General features: G+C 42.9%; 1 protein-coding gene across 2 annotated transcripts in view; it reads right to left on the bottom strand.

Annotated features, from left to right (window-relative positions):
• The window catches only part of cog5 (component of oligomeric golgi complex 5), a 117,261-nt gene that overhangs the window by 14,466 nt on the left and 84,721 nt on the right, over positions 1-18,074 (bottom strand). The window contains exons 13-15 of one of the 2 annotated variants that reach the window (XM_070991699.1): positions 9,881-10,042; positions 6,434-6,533; positions 5,791-5,901 (exon numbers count right to left, since the gene is read on the bottom strand). In XM_070991699.1, the coding sequence (XP_070847800.1) occupies positions 5,791-5,901; positions 6,434-6,533; positions 9,881-10,042 (373 nt within the window). Of the gene's footprint in view, positions 1-5,790; positions 5,902-6,433; positions 6,534-9,876; positions 10,043-18,074 lie in introns of both variants that reach the window. The other variant, XM_070991700.1, reaches the window with a different exon arrangement.

Genomic DNA, 18,074 nt, shown 5'->3' with positions numbered 1-18,074 from the left:
CCATGTTGAGATATCGGCAAAGCATGCCAATATCCATGGCGAGATTGTGGGGTCGTCTGGCGGGAACAAAAGGAGGAGCTGGGTATCATCAGCATATGAATGGTATGAGAAACCATGTGAGCGGATGACTGCACCAAGTGTGGTGGTGTATATTGAAAAGAGAGACTCTTGAGGTTCCCCTGTGGACAAGCAGTGGGATTTAGACAGTTCTCCCCTCCAAGACATTGCAAAGGATCTCCCTGAAAAGTAGGACTCAAACCAGTGGAGAGCAGAACCTAAGAAGCAAGCTCAGTGAGTGTGGAGAGGAGGATTTGGTGGGTTAACTGTGTCAGAGGCAGCCAAGTACTGACCAGTAGCTCCAGCTGATCAAAGTGTTTCTACTATGATCATAGTGTTTCAACTACAGATAAGAGTGCAGTCTCCATAGAGTGTCAGCGTTTGAAACTAGGTTGGCTAGGATCATGCAGGTTATTATCAGAGAGGAATTCAGTGACTTGATTAAAGACCGTGCACTCAAGAGTCTTAGAAACGAAAGTGAGGAGTAAAACCTTCATGTAATTTTAAACCTGAGATGGGTTGAGTGTAGGTTTCTTTAGCAGTGGGGTAACTAGGGTTTGTTTAAAAGCAGTGGGGAACACACCGTTGTAAGAATCAGAATCAGAATTCCTTTATTGATCCCAGAGGGGAAACTGTTTTTGTTGCAGGTGCTCCTTACAAGAATAGAATTAGAATGAAATTAGAAAAGAAAGAAAAGAGAAATATATGTATATATATATATATATATTTAAAGCAAATATAAAAAACAAAATATTTATACTGAGAATATATATATAAAACAAAATATACAACAAAATATAAAACAAAATATATATACTGAGAAAAAATAAACAGTATATACTGAAGGATGTGCAAAATTGAATTTGGTCAAATATGTATCAGAACAGGCAGTGAAAAGTCCAAGGGCCATTCAGAGGGAGGAGTTGTGCAGGTTCATGGCCACAGGCAGGAATGATTTACTGTGGCATTCAGTCTTGAGTTTTGGTGGGATGAGTCTCTCACTGAATGTAATCCTGTGCCTGGTCAGCACATCATGAAGTGGGTCTGAGACATTGTCCAAAATTGTCCGTAGCTTAGTCAGCATCCTCCTCTCTGACACCACCGTCAGAGAGTCACACTCCATCCCCACAATGTCACTGGCCTTGCGGATCAGTTTGTTGAGTCTGTTGGCGTCCGCCATCCTCAGCATGCTGCCCCAGCACGCAACAGCGTAGAGTAGCACTAGCCATCGCAGACTCATAGAAAATCCTGAGAGCGTCAGTGTTCTTTGCCCAGTCCAGTTTATTGTCAGTATGTACCCCCAGGTACTTGTAATCCACAACAATGTCCACACCGACCCCCTGGTTAGAAAAAGGGGTCACTGGTGCCTTGGTTCTCCTCAGGTCCACTATCAGGGGCCTAATTTATAAAACATTGCGTAGAATCCACACTAAAAGTGTGCGTACGCCCAAAAGCTGAAAATGGTGTACGCCAATAAATATTCAGATTTATAAAACCGTGCGTACTCACACCTGCATGCAATTTTCCCTTTATAAATCACACTCCACCAGTAAGATTGCGCAGGTGGATTTACCTCACATCCCGCCCCCGACACACCCACATTTTACCATGAATGGTCAATGCAAAGTCTTTGCATATAAATATGCCTGCTGATCAATGGCATTTTACATTCGATCATGGCAGAGAAAAGAAAAAGAAATTTTACGGAGACTGAAATCGAGGTGCTAGGATATTTTGTTTGGTGGTCACAGTAATGGTGTCACGAAAAAAATAAAAAGAAAAAAAAGAGTGGCAGCACGTCGTCACCGCAGTGAATAGCTCCAGTGCCACAGAGCGTTCTGTGGCAGAAATTAAAAATAAGTGGTCGGATGTGAAGGTGGAGGCCAAGAAGACAGTGGCATGGCACCGTCGAAGCGCATTTGCTACTGGTGGGGGCAAGGGTGCACCCAAGCCCACACCGCTGGACACCAAGATAGCCTCGATCCTTGGTGCGGGATGGCGCGGTTCCGGTGGGTGGGTCTATCTAACACTGGGCCCAGTTCAGCACATAGATCCAAGAGCACCACTCTAAATCGGCTTATTAGCCAGTCATCATCATGGGCCAGGAAATCTCCGTGGTCCCTAAAACTTCTCTCCATCCTGATCCTACCATTTGCGTGATCTTCCAGCAGTGCCAGCGCATCCATTGTGCAGCATTACGCAGTGTCACCGCACTATTTATATGCTTACTCAGCAAATTGAATGATTGAAAAAAAAAAAAAATAAAAAATAAAAAAATAAAAAATTGGAATTTCCCCTTGTGGGACTAATAAAGGTATATTGAATTGATTGTTACACACCTTGTCACAATTAATACTAATCCATCAGTGCCATCCACCGCTCTGTATCATTTGGAGATGGAAGTATGATATATGAACATTGTGCATACAGTAGTAGGCCTCACTAAACGGCTCACTAAAGGAACACATCTATAACACTGCAGACTTGGGTATTTATGATTACGCGGGTCTGTAAGTCTGATATGTGATGACATTAGAGATCGACCGATATGGATTTTTCAGGGCCGATGCCGATACCGATTATTAATAATCAAGTGAAACCGATAGCCGATATTTAGAACCGATATTCAATTGCAGCAATAATTAAAATTTCGGTGTCAAAATTTAGAGTAACAAACCTGGCATTAGAATGAATACAGTATACTGTTTGTTTTGTGTACACTAAAAAAAGACCTTCACTTTTTGTAAAACAACACAAACACAAAATCTTCATTGAAATGCTTTTAAGTTTAATTATAAATAAAAAGTGCAGGGGCCTTCCAGCAACATTTCTTAAAACTCACTCAAATGAATGAATAAATAAATAACTAAATAAATAAATAAATAAAATAGCTCCCTGAATCAACAAAGTAAACTGAACTGAACTGTTCTGAAATTTGGGTCTGAGTTAGTACTCCCAATTCAGTAGCAGGAGACATGCCAGCGCCACAGTTTTCATATCTTCAAGCTTGGAAAAGCGTTTCATTACACATGTGAGTTGTAGACGTGACGGTAAATTTATTGATTGAAAATAAAACACACTAAGAATAATCTCCTCGACGTGTGCTTTAATACCTGTAGTTTCATTGCTGCATCATAGTGTCATGAGAGCACGAGCGCTGAGGGAGAGGCAACTGTAAACAAACAAGGACACGTTAGCGTGTAGTACTGTTAAACTAATAGGCTATAATCACCTCTGGTGTTGTTTATTGATAAACCAGGAGCCACCCCATGGGCTGAGACTCGTTAGGAGATTTATTATTCCCCCAAAGTAACGGTAACCGAAAGGGCCTATATTATTATTGTGCGTCTGACCACAGCTATTAAGTGGTTGCGGCAGGTATAACGAGGTGTCCATTATCAGTACCTCAAGTCTCTGGATGTTGTAGGACTGTCTTGGTTGACACGCCTCTGCAGCATCGCATGGCAGACGGGGACAGTGCCTCTGGACTGGCAGACTGGGGTGGTGGTCCCTCTTTTTAAAAAGGGGGACCGGAGGGTGTGTTCCAACTATCGGGGGATCACACTCCTCAGCCTCCCTGGGAAAGTCTATTCCAGGGTACTGGAGAGGAGAATCCGGCCGATAGTCGAACCTCGGATTCAGGAGGAACAATGCGGTTTTTGTCCTGGCCGTGGAACACTGGACCAGCTCTATACCCTCCACAGGGTGCTTGAGGGTTCATGGGAGTTTGCCCAACCAGTCCACATGTGCTTTGTGGACTTGGAGAAGGCATTCGACCGTGTCCCTCGTGTCATTCTGTGGGAGGTGCTGTACAGGGACTTTACAGCCCTCAACAGAGGGCTGTAAAGTCCCCATACTCCCGGAGCAGGAGCTTGGTCCGCATTGCCGCCAGTGAGTCGGACCTGTTCCCGGTGCATGTTGGACTCCGGCAGGGCTGCCCTTTGTCACCGGTTCTGTTCATCATTTTTATGGACAGAATTTCTAGGCGCAGCCAGGGGCCGGAGGGGGTTCAGTTCGTGCTGTCCAGGCACAGGAGTACATTCAGCGAAAGACTCATACCACCAAAACTAAGGACTGAAAGCTACAGGAAATCATTCCTGCCTGTGGCCATCAACCTATACAACTCCTCCCTCTGAATGGCCCTTGGACTTCACTGTCACTGTCTGGTCTGTTCTGTTCTGTTCTGTTCTGTTGTATATTTTACAATTTCAGTTTTTGCACATCTAATTCAATTTTGCACATTCAATATTCAATATATAGTTTAATTCTAATATATATTTTCCATCTCAATTTTGCACAACCAATTGCTCAGTATATAGTATATAGTAAAAATACTTGTTTTATTGCTGTACATTTTATAGTGTGGTATATTTCTGTATATTTGTATATTTTGTATTTACATATATCCTTAGTATATTCTGTTTCTTTTTCTATTGCCTTTATATATGTATTCCTTCTTGTTCTTTCTTTCTAATTTTATTCTAATCTATAATTCTATTTTGTATGGAGCACTGCTACAAAAAACAATATCCCCTCGGGGATCAATAAAGGAACGCTGATTCTGATTCTGATGTTTTCATATCAGGTTCCACGGCCCTCTACTCAACATCTTGGATAAACTTCTCTGCCTCTTTGTTTTCTCGGAATGTTTTCTTTTGCCCTTTCCTGGTAAGGATGAGTGTTGCAGGTTATACCAGCCTGTGCCTCACATTAAGCCCAGGCAAACATCTCTTCACCGGGATAAACGCCTTCCTTTTCTCTGCCAACTCTCTTGTTAGATCCTCGAAGAAAGACAACTTACAACCATCCCATTTGATTCCACGTTTCTCTTTAGCCACCTGTAGCACCTTGTCTCGAGCCAATGACCATAGGAAGCGCATCAGTATGATCCGGGGTGGTTCATTCGGTGTTGGCATGGGGGCGAGAGAGCGGTGGGCACACTCAATTTCAAACTCGTTGCCAGTAAGCCCGAGGCTTACGGAAATGATCCGTTCTATGTATTTAATCACTTTGCCCCTCTCCTCTTTGCCCTCTTCCAGTCCCATCAGCCTGACATTATTCCTCCAGCTTCTATTTTCGAGGTCCCCCACGCGTGTCCACAGTGTCTCCAGTCTTTTGTCACACTTCTCGATGCCCTCCCCCATCTGTGTGTTTACATCCTCAATATCCAATATCCGTTGTACTACATCTCCGAGCCTGACTTGCATGTTCTCCACCGCATCTTTTAGGTTTTTAGTTGTCTCCTTTGTTGAGACCACATCCGCGGCCACCACCATCAGAGTAGCGCTCATTTTCCATATCTCCTCACAGATGCTATTGTCTTTATTTCGTTGGAGCTTTTAACATCATCCATTTTGGATTTAGTCATCTGGGGGCTTATCTCAGGTGTCACTGTCGGCAAGGTGGTCTCAGGTGGTGTTTTGCTTCTCGTAGCTGGCTTGTTTCGCATTCCCACACCTCTGAAAAAGTTTGCTCTGGCGCTACTTGTCATTTCACACAAACGCATAAATTGGCAGTTGATTTTTAACAATAATACTTTCACTTAGTAGAATACACTATTTTTATGACTGATGACGATGTATGTGTTCCCAAATATGCACAATTATCTGATGGCTGTCAGGAGTTCTCCTAGTGTGCTGCCATCTTCCTCGGCAGTCCCACATGACTCTGACCTGGTGTGGGATCAAAAAAGTTATATCTTATCTTATCGTAATAATAAAAAAAGCCTCCTACCTTGGAGATGGCCTGCTGCAGATGGTAGAGGGAGTTGACCACAGCAATGTTCCTCCTCTGACCCTCTGTTAATGGACCAATGACCTGACTGGCATCACCCTGAGTACACAACTGCAGACAGAGGGAGGTGTGACTGACGAGTAAAGCTAGACAGACAGACACACAAGGAGGCAGTGCATGGCATATCGGTAGGATATACACAGCAGAACCATCTGTACTAAATCACTGTTGTTTTATGTTATACTGTCTGTCTATCCAATTTTGTTTTTTTCCAATTACGATTTTGGCCTCCAATGATTCTGAAAACAAGACAATCAAGTTAAGTGCATTCTATTTCACAATCATGCTCTCACTTTTCCTTCTATAATAAATCTAGCGCACCCCTCCTTTACTGTTTTGTCCTTGCCTAAAAGTCCAAACTCGCCAGATTTTCTAACAGACACCCAAAATAAAAGTACGAACCAGAAAATTTGAGTAATTTAGGGCAGTTAAACATTCATATTTATTTCATTGTGTGTTGTGCTCACTCACGCACACACACACACACACACACACACACACACACACACACACACACACACACACACACACACACACACACACACACACACACACACACACACACACACGCCGTTGTACACACCAGCTGTTCTGACTTGACACAGAAGAGTTGTACAGTCTTGGCAGCATTCTTTGCCACAGCCAGAGATAGGTTTGGATCTACTGATGCCACATTCAGCTCACTGTAAACAAATAAAAAATAAATAAGACAGATTTTCCATTCCATTAAAATACTTTAACCTTGTTAATGATGAAATGCAAGCCATAAGTATGTTTGTAGTTAAACTGTAGTTTAGGTGCATAATGTTTTCATTAGTGATTCATTTCATATGCTTTCTAAATATGAGTACCAAATATGCATGTATCAATCAATTAGGAATAGAATAACAATACCTTTTTTGCTTAGATCACAACGACAGAGTGAGAAAGATCAAAACATATTTAATAAATTACTACAGAAGACAGATACTGTACTAATTACATACAGAAGGTGGAGTACAGGACACTGATCCATGACTTTGTCACATGGTGCGACTTCAACCACCTGCACCTCAACACCACCAAGACCAGGGAGATGGTGGTGGACTTCAGGAGGCCGAGGCCTCATCTGGAGCCTGTGACCATCAATAGGGACTGTGTGGAGTTTGTATGGACACACAAATACCTGGGAATGCAGCTGGATGATAAATTGGACTGAACTGCCAACACAGATGCTCTGTGCAGGAGAGGACAGAGCCGACTGTACTCATCTCATCTCATTTAAACTCATTTAAACACTTGACATTTAAACTTGCATTCTGTTGCATTGGACATTTTTACTTTTAATTCTGGTTGGACATCTATACTTTTAATTCTGTGTGCACTGGACATCTTAACTTTTAATCCTATTTCCACTGGACATGGACATTTTTACATTTTTTAGTTTAGTCTTGGTTGTTTACATTAAGAGGAGGGGGTTTCTAGAGTGGAGGGAGCACTTTTCATGTGACATACTAACCTTGGGGTTACTTCCTTCTGGAGCGTCATTGGTATTACTATGGTGAATTTGGGTGCTGCCTCGAATCTCTTGACTCTGACTGGTTGATATAGGTGTCATCAAAATTGACCAATGGGTTGATGAGCTATTGACCGGTGTAACTGCGCAGTTAATTTCACTGCTCCGTCTCATTTTCACATGAATGGACAGAGCGCCCACAGAGGACACTGCTAACCAGCCCATGGTGTTATTTTACTGTTATATTTGCATTTCATCCTTTTATGAGAGATAAGAACAATAGCAAGCAGAAAAAAAGGCAGAAAAAGTGTTTTCAACAGAGGAGTTTCTCCTTATGCTAGTACGAGATAACGGTATTCTGCCCAGATGAGCCCAAATGAGTGCCTGGACATACCTGTGTAAAACTGCTCAGGTTCATTCTTTAAGCATGTGCTTTTATACAGTTACTCATCATATACTACTTTACTAAGTCCTAGATGAATTTGGTTACTATCCCATGATTTAAAGGTGCTTTTCACTCATACATTCACTCATACATTTTTGGTCATACCGCCCAGCAGTAGTTGGAGTGCTACATCAGATGACCTGGCCTCCACAATCACCTGACCTTAACCCAACTGAGATAGTTTGGAATGAGTTGGATCACAGAATGAAGGCAAAGCAGCTAACAAGTGCTCAGCACCTCTGGGAACTCCTTCAAGCCTGTTGGGAAACCATTCCAGCTGACTAAATCATGAGGCTGATTGAGAGAATGCCAAGAGTGTGCAAAGCTGTCATCAAAGCAAATGGTGGCTACTTTGAAGAATCTAAAATATAAAACATATTCTGGTTTGTTTAACACTTTTTTCTTTACTACTTAATTCCATATTTATTTAACCTTTATTTAGCCAGGTTAGTCTCGTTGAGATTAAGAATCTCTTTTTCAAGGGAGACCTGGCCAAGACGGTCAGCAGCAAAAACACAAAGTTGCAGACAGAGACACACAGGGAGACAAAGTACAATTCACAATCACTAAAATTTCCATTAAGAAAAACTATCAATAAATCAAGACGAGTGTTTCTGAGAGTAATTTGTACTAACGGTCAAGCTAAAAACATCGACATCCCATAGAAACTGCTTCCAAGTCCTTCATTTTAGATTAAAAAACATTTAACGACACGAGCTCCTTCAGTTTTAAATCATTCTGCAACAAATTCCAGGCTGAGGGTGCAGAATACCCAAAAGCCCTTTTCCCAATTTCAGTCCGAGCATTTGGGACAGAGAGCATAAAAAGGTCCTGAGAACGCAGTGAATACTGCCCGGTGTTTTTCTGCGTGATGAAAACACACATGTAATATGGAAGCAGACCAAGAATTCCCTTGTATATAAAGGTGTACCAATGTAGGAGCCTACGGGTCGCCGGGGGGGCCATCCTACCTGAGAGTACAACTCACAGTGATGAGTCAGTGCTTTACAATTTGTAATGAACCTTAGGGATGCATGGTAGACTGTATCAACCATATGAAGACATTGAACAGAGGCATGCATGTACAAGAGATCACCATAGTCTAATACAGGTAACAAAGTTGCAGCAACTAGACGCTTTTTTACATTAAAAGAAAAACACAATATATTCTGAAAATAAAAACCCAGTTTTAGCCTCAGTTTTTTCACCAGGTTCAGCACATGAGGTTTAAAATTAAGGGAGTCGTCGATCAAAATACCCAGGTACTTGTACGAGTTAACAACTTCTATCTCCTCTCCATCAACAGTGACCACCACAGGTACATTTTGTAACCTAGCCTTTGAGGTGGTAAACAACATAAGCTTCGTCTTATCTGCATTTAAAACAAGTTTCAGCTCATGCAGTTTATGTGCTCCTTCATAGTCTGGATGTCTTCAGTACTAATCTACAATGTGGAAAATAAAAAAATAAAGAAAAAACACTGAATGAGAAGGTGTGTCCTAACTTTTGACTGGTACTGTATATACTTGTAATTGGTGAAGAAGAAAACATTTCCCTGGGAAACAATGCTATGTCTTTTTATAGAATGAAGTGTCTCTTGCTGTGCCATTATCTGAGTTTGACATTTGTTAGTGTTGGAGTTAGTGTTAAAGGATATTATTATCCAGTTATGTCCATTTATCCAATTCATCTCGCCCTTCTTTATGGCTGCAGGACCTTTGCCCTGCCTTGTAATGTGGTCATTCTGAAACAGCTATAATCTTTTTGCATTAGATGTGGTTGGATGAACAAGCGAGTTTATCTGAAGCATACTGAGTACTTAAACCTTCAATAATTGATTTTTTTGGCCACTTGGGGGCAGTGGATACAGCTTATGAACACATTGACATATTGTTGCTTTTTAAGTTGTTATGATCAATTTGGCAAACAGTTACTTATTTCCACATCTTACAACTGAACTCATCTTACAACTTGTTTTGTAGGAAAAATCAATAGCATTCAGACATGTTGACACACTGTCTCCATCAAGTGGCAGAGACAGTAATGAATGATTTTGTAACTGTAATTTAGACAAACTGTCATGGACTTGCCTGCTGATGGTCTTGATGATGCTGTCCAGCTCATCATTGGAGGGCGGATTACGGCCGCTCATAGGGAACACAAGGTTGATTGGATCAAACAGGCGAGAGAGGGACTTGGAGAGGTAGGCTGCCTCATACGGCTGCAGAGAGTTCTTCAGAGCCTGCTCTGGGCTACATGCACATAAAAAAATAGATGCAAAAACATACACAATTGATGTGGTCAAAACATATTTACAGAGAAGAAATGTTTGAAAAACCATCATGAGAAGCATGGATACGGTTGCTGAACAGAGACATTCGCTGTTCTTTCTCTCAGTCACAATGAGCAATCAGATACCTATATAAAATACATCACATTACTAGAAGATGCCCCAATCCCATTTATTGCGCCCGATACCAATTCCAATACCTAAACTTAATAGGATTTCTGTAGATGCTAATCAGACACAAGTTGCTGTTTTTCTGGAACTGATTGAAGGCTGTAACTACACAATACTTCCTACACAAAGATATTTATAAACCAGCATTCTGTTTAGGCTTGTGCAAATTTAATCATATGGTTCTAGAAGCTTTATAAATGAGGAACAAATTTATCATGATTGTGACTTAGAAAAAGGATTTCAGATCACATGTAATAATGAATGTTAAAGTGTAACAAAATGTTTGTCAAATATCAATGAAATGTTATGTCACACTGTTAAATATAACTTGTGATAAAGTCTTTATAAGATGGCCGCACATGCAGAATGCAAGGCTCAGTCCTCTCACTAGAATTCGCAATATAGTTATTATTTTCCTACTGGTTTCAAGCCTGTTTGCTCATTACAACTTTGCAAACACTTCCTACACCAGACAGCATCTTTTAGATGTAAGATTTGCACAAGCAGTGTATTTGACAAACTTAAGCTCCCCCAAGAGATCCCCCAAGAGATTGCCAGGATAGCGAGACCAGAAGCGACTGTCGGCAGCGTCAAGATCATAAACAAAGGAGAGGGAAGCGCAGAGGTTAATGGATTAAGCGACGGCTAGCCCTGCACTGGCTACTGCTATCCAGTATCTTCCTCAGCAATGTTCAGTCCTTTTGCGAACAAAACTGGACGAGCTACGACTTCAGATCACATCACAGAGAATGTTTATGGACTGCAACGTCAAGATTTTCAGTGAAATGTGGCTTAACAACAACATCCCAGACAACGTGATAGAGCAGGGGCGGAGGACTGTGTATCTACATGAATAAAACTTGGTGTAAAGACTCTGTCATCACTGGGAGCCACTGTTCTGCTTACATGGAATATCTGATGATCAAGTGCAGGCCTTTTTATATGCCTAGACGGTTCACATCCACTGTGATAACTGCAGCTTATATCCCCCCAGGTGCTAATGGCAAACTAGAAATGAAAGGACTGTATGCTGCTACCCACAAACAACAAACTGCAAACTGATGGAGCCTTTATTGTTGCTGGAGACTTAAACCTTCAAACCTGAGGACTGTTCTCCATAAATTTAGTCAGAATGTCTCCTGCCCCACCAGAGTGAGGACTGCTAAAGTATGGCCAGAGGGAGTGAACAGTAAGGTCCACGTCCTACCAAAGTAATGTGACGCTGCCTTCAGATCTGGCGATGCAACGGCCTACAGCTCATCCAGAGCTAACCTGAAGAGGGGCATCACTGAAGCTAAACATGCTCAAAAGCTACGGATTGAGGAGTGTAGGAATTGGATGATTTACTAATCCCAGGAATCAGTCTATGAATTGTACAAGTTTTTGTGGCCCTTTCTCCCTAAGGTGAGGGAGAGGACAGAAGGACGTTCGATGAGGGAAACAGGATGAGGGGGATGTAATCAATATCAATAAAAAATGCATTCGATAAAACATTTGATAAATTTTTTTTTCTTTGTCGGAAGAAACCAGAAGTTGCAAAGCAAGGTTGGTTGCATGAACAGAGGCACTCGCTCTCTGGTAACCGAGCAACGTAGGGACACACAAACACAGCAATCATGTAACAGTATCAGTTCGGTTGCGCCATCTCGTGGTCTCGTGTTTGATTCTTCGCGAGGAGTGAGATGAGAAATAGAAAGTGAGTGTTGCAGCGAGCGTAGAAACTGACGATAAAACAGGGAAAGTCAGCTTGCCAGTATGGCAGTTTTTTGGATTTTATAAGTCGGACCGCAGTCAGATCAATGTGGTCTGTAAACTATGTAAGACTGTCGTCCCCACCAAGACCGGTAATACCACAAACTTGTTAAACCACCTTAGCCGTGCTAACCCTTTGGAGCGCAGCTGTATTCGCCAATGTTCAACAAAATCTGCAACTGCAGCACCACCGCACAAGCAGCAGACCACCATGCAAAGGTACTCTGCTTCAGTGCCTTATGACAAATCATCTAGGCACAAAGACATAACGGAGGCAGTGGCATTATCCCACTTATACCATGGTCACTTACGAAAGAAAGAAATATTAAATCAATTATTAATACGTTAATGTTCTTTTTTACCAAGTTTTTCACAAGAATCACCGAGATATTTAATATCTCTCGGTTTAGCAGACTATTTAATATCTCTTGTTGTGATGCGTTGCCAAGGTAACCGGCTCTGGCCACAGAACCCGCAGCTCACAGCTGTTACATTAGGCCTAATCAGTGGAGGGAAGTGAGATGATTGCTTAACGTTATGTTACGTGATACAAAGTATCATTTCAGAGGGCAAGTGCACCTCTTACTGCTTGTGTGTGTCCAGAGGATGATGCGAAATTTTGTTTCAAAGAATCAAAGTCCACAGAACGAATAATAGGTTAAAGAAAACTGTAAAATCACTCATGTTGTCTACTGTCTTGCCGTTGTGATAAATAAACTGTGAAATAACGTATGTTCTGAGTTTCTGTTGCCATGGTTACCAACTAGGGCTGCACGGTGGCGCAGCAGGTAGTGCGTGTGCCTCACAGCAAGAAGGTTGCCGGTTCGATCCCCAGGTCAGACGGGGCCTTTCTGTGTGAAGTTTGCATGTTCTTCCCGTGCATGCGTGGGTTCTCTCCGGGTGCTCCGGCTTCCTCCCACAGACCAAAAACATGCTCATTAGGTTAATTGGTGACTCTAAATTGTCCGTAGGTGTGAGTGCGAGTGTGAATGTTTGTCTGTCTTTGTATGTGGCCCTGCAATCGGCTGGCGACCGGTTCAGGGTGTACCCCGCCTCTCGCCCATTGTAGCTGGGATAGGCGGTATAGATAATGGATGGATGGATGGATGGTTACCAACTACCATTTGAGCCAGCGCAATAATTTAGAACAATCAGGCTATCTGACCGGAACTTTTTTATAGGTGTCCTATAACACTTTTTAACGGACACCCTGCAGCCAATCAGAATCGAGTATTCACCCAGACCATGGTATAACATACTAATAAAAACATGCTTCCACTGAGCACTGTGGAGAAGCCAGCTTATAAAAAAATCTCTTACACGTGCTTTTTTTTTTTTTTTTTTAACACACTTGCAATAAAAATATAATTGAATAGTTCATGTATGTTTAGAGTAAGAAGAGTGACTAAAGTTATTCATATGTCAACGCTGGTTTTATAGTTCAATCAATCTTACTGTTCTGTCTATCATGTTTGTTTTTTTGTATGTTACAGATGTCAAGTTCACCTCAGTTTCTGCTATGTTTATAAAACACTGCACATATTTGAAAAAATTTTATTCATCAGAAGGTGAATCAGCTTGTGAACTTCCTGGCACTAAACCTGCAGAAAAAAAAGTTCTCAGATTTCTCTCTGTTTACAATTTTACACTTTTATTTACATTTATTATTTCAGTGTTTTCCATGGTTTTGTTCAGAATCAGAATCAGAAATGCCTTTATTGGCAAGTATGATTTTACACATACAAGGAATTTGCTTTGGTGAAGTTGGTGCAGGACACATCTAGAAAAAATAAGGTATTAAAGTCGTAAAAATATAACAATATAACTATATACACACGTCTGTTTTTTTTTTTTTTGGGGAAACACAGTCTTTTTTCAGAAATAAGTCCAAGCTGAGCATTTATGGAACGCATAGGGTTATGGCAATGTCAATGTGACAAGATGGGGCAGAGGTGAAATGTGAAGAGTGTTGGGGGGATTCCGGGCCTTGTTGATAAGGTTGACAGCAGATGGGAAAAAACTGTTCTTGTGGCGTGAGGTTTTGGTCCTGATGGACCGCAGCCTCCTGCCAGAGGGGAGTGTCTGAAAGAGTTTATGTCCGGGGTGGGAGGGATCAGCCACAATCTTTCCTGCACGCCTCAGGTTCCTGGATGTGTAAAGGTTCTGAAGAGACGGGAGACTGCAGTCGATCACCTTCTCAGCAGACCGAATGACACGCTGCAGTCTGCCATTGTCCTTGGCGGTGGCAGCAGTGTACCAGATGGTGATGGAGGAGGTGAGGATGGACTCAGTGATGGCTATGTAGAAGTGCACCATCATTGTCTTTGGCAGATTGATTTTCTTCAGCTGCCATAGGAAGTACATCCTCTGCTGTGCTTTCTTGATGAGGGAGCTGATGTTCAGCTCCCACAAAGATTTACAGTTTGCATTCGTTAATTTTATACACATGTATCACACACTATTGTTGCAAATTAGTGCAGAAGTGTGCCGGGGAAAAGGTGAGGTTGATTAAGACATTTCACACTTTACGCACAGGGTTATTAACGTGAATACTTTGCACACAGAGACAATCAGGGGCTTGTTAGAAAGATCTTAAGCTGTAGTTTAACCAGCAAGAAACAGCAAGTCACTAACTTTAACCACTGACTAGTAATGATGCTGTGAAGACGGGATAGAATTTAGGGGCGCACATGCTGAATGCGCATCATGGGGATTAATATTAGGACAATTACACAAATAAATTTACTCACCAAGAAGCCACCCATCGCGCACAGAGCCAGCTTGTAGTCTGTTCCCAACCATGCTGTTACTCAGAATGTATAGTGCGTTGAACGAGGCCACCTCGCTACGATGTTGGTTAATTGCATTTGCGCATCACATATGATCTGTACATTGATCGAATGAAAATGTTTCCTGTTGACATATACAAATGCATCATGTGATGGCGCTTTTATAGCAATGTGTGTGCAGTCGATAGCTCCGATTACATTTGGAAAACCGGCTCTCGCTGCTAATTGTACTTTAATGTTGGACCTGTTCAGCTGCATTGTATGGAAATTTGATATACCTGGCTGATGTAAGGGATAATGCCCGACGAGGTGTCCATTATTAGAAATGAATGGACGACGCAGAGGCATGAACCGTCCGACGCATGGTCATTTATGAAAGAAATAAACATTAAATCAATTATTAATACGTTAATGTTGTTTTTTACCGTTAAAATCGTAAGTTTTTCACAAGAAGTGGCTGAGTGGACTATTTCATATCTCTCGTTGTGACGCATTGCCAAGGTAACTGGCTCTGGCCACAGAACCTGCGGCTGTCAGCTGCAGCTGTTATATTAGGCCGAATCAGTGGAGGGAAGTGAGATGACTGCTTAACGTTATGTTACATTTCCCTTACAAAAGCACTTCCACAACAACGCCTACCCCCGCCGCATGTGGCAGGGCATCCAGGCACAGACTATAGCCAAAGAAGACAGCCCCACCAACCAGCAATGACTCCCTCCATGATCAGCTCAACAACTTCTATGCTTGCTTTGACAATGAACTGACCCTCAAGCTCTCCACTTACGATGTGCGTTCTGCACTCCGCAGGGTGAAAGTCCGTAAGGCTGCTGTCCCTGATGGCATACCCGGCCACGTGGTCAAGGCCTGTGCAGAACAGCTGGCTGGGGTCTTAATTGACATCTTCAATCAGTCACTGGCCAAGGAAGCAGTCCCCACGTGCCTCAAGACCACCACCATCATGCCGGTACTGAAGCAGTTAACTGCAGTGAGCCTAAATGACTTCCACCCCGTCGCACTCACCCTATCATCCCTAAGTGCTTCGAGAGAAAGTGCTTCCCCCACACTGGACCCCCATCACTTTGCCTACCGACCAGACAGGTCAAGAGGATGCCATCTCTACAGCACTGCACTCCACCCTGATGCACCTGGACAACAACAACACCTACGCCAGGATGCTGTTCATTGACATCAGCTCAGCATTCAATACAGTCATCCCCTCCAAGCTGGTCAACAAACTCAGTGACCTCATCATCAGTACCTCCCTCTACAACTGGACCCTGGACATCCTGACCAACAGACCCCAGTCTGTTATGTTAGACAACCGCACCTGCGCCACCCTGATCCTGAACACCGGCGTCCCACAGAGATGTGTGCTGAGCCCTCTCCTCTACTCACTCTTCACCCACGACTGCGTGCCTGTGCATGACTCCAACTCCATCATCAAGTTTGCAGATGACACCATGGTGATAGGCCTGATCAACAACAACGACTAGTGAGCCTACACGGATGAGATTCAGCAGCTGGTGATGTGGTGCGCCGACAACAACCTAACCCTCAACACCAAGAAGACCAGGGAGCTCATCGTGGACTACAGGAAAAACAAAGGCTGCACCCCCACACCTGTCACATGTCACACCCCCATTCACATCGACAGGGCTGAGGTTGAACATGTCTCCAGCTTCAAGTTCCTGGGTGTCCACATCTCTGAGGACCTCTCCTGGACCCTCAACTCCTCCACCTTGATAGAGAAGGCTCAACAGCGCCTCTACTTCCTGAGGAGACCGAAGAAAGTTAACCTGGCTCAACAAATCCTGGTCAACTTCTACCGCTGCGCCATTGAGAGCATCCTGACCAACTGCCTCACAGTATGGTACAGCAGCTGCACAGTCTCTGAGCAGGAGGCACTACAACAGGTGGTGAAAACCGCCCAGTACATCACCGGTGCCCAGCTAACTGCCATTGAGGACCGTGCAAGCAATGTCTAAGAAGGGCACGCAGCATCAGCAGTGACAGCTCCCATCCCAACCATGGATTGTTTGCCCCCCAGGTAGGAGGTTCAGGAACCTCCATTCCAACACCAGCACAGGAACAGCTTCTGCCTCCCTGATGACACTTAACTTGTCAGCACAGTCAACTGTGTGTATGAGAGAGAGAGATAGATATTGCGTACCGTTTATACCCTAGTATGTGTGTGTGTGTGTTTGTCGGTCAGTGTCCCAAGTGTCATTTATATGGTTGGTTTAGATTGGGTTAAAGGTGCCAATGTGAAACTGCAGCAAGACAGTCTGTGTGGGAAATGCTGATATGCGCGCACACACACACACACACACACACACACACACACACACACACACACACACACACACACACACACACACACACATATATATCTCAAGTCCTCAAGCCCCGCCTCTATATATATATATATATAGAGAGAGGTGGGGCTTGAGGACAGGCAAGCCAGGTGGTTGCTTGGAGCCCCTGGCCACTTATTTACAACAACGATTATTGATAGGCCTGGGCTTTCAGGGTCCTCTGTTGGTCCCTGGACCTCACTTTGAGATCCACTAATCTATTTCTTCAGTATTCATCTCAAATGTCCCAGAAATTGTGCAATTATGTGTGCAAAAAAAAATTGTGGGGTGGGGGCCACAGGGATTTCTTCCTTGGAGCCCCTAGTAACGCCACTGTGTATATATATTAGTGCTGTCAATCGATTAAAATATTTAATCGGGATTAATTTCATGAATGTCACAGTTAAATACTGTGCGATCAATCGCAAATTAATCACACATTTTTATCTATTCTAAATGTCCCTTGAATTTTAATACTGTTATCAACATGGAAAAGTGGATAGGCTTGCTTTGTGCAAATGTTTTTTAATCGAAAACAACAACAGTTCTTTTTGTCACCATTGGTCAGGTGGTGATCTTTTTGCATGTTTTTTGTGAGGGTATATTTTTATGGAGGATACCCCAGGTGAACATGCAAACTTCACACAGAAAGGCCCCTTTCCTTGAGCAGCAGGCACTGAAGGCATGGTGATGGACACACCCCTAGCGCCCACAGTGGGAATCGAACCGGGACCTACTAGCTGTGAGGCAACAGTGTTGCCACCATCCCACCGTGCCACTAATGCGTTAATAACGCGATATTTTTGAAAGCACTAATATATATGTGTGTGTGTGTGTGTGTCTGTGTGTGTATACACACGTATATATACACATATATGTCCAGTATATACACGTATATACATACATACGTATGTTTGTTTTGTCTTTG

Source organism: Chaetodon trifascialis, chromosome 22 (assembly GCF_039877785.1).
Source record: "Chaetodon trifascialis isolate fChaTrf1 chromosome 22, fChaTrf1.hap1, whole genome shotgun sequence".
In the NCBI taxonomy this organism is placed as follows: domain Eukaryota; kingdom Metazoa; phylum Chordata; class Actinopteri; order Chaetodontiformes; family Chaetodontidae; genus Chaetodon; species Chaetodon trifascialis.
This window is presented reverse-complemented; position numbering and strand designations above follow the sequence as displayed.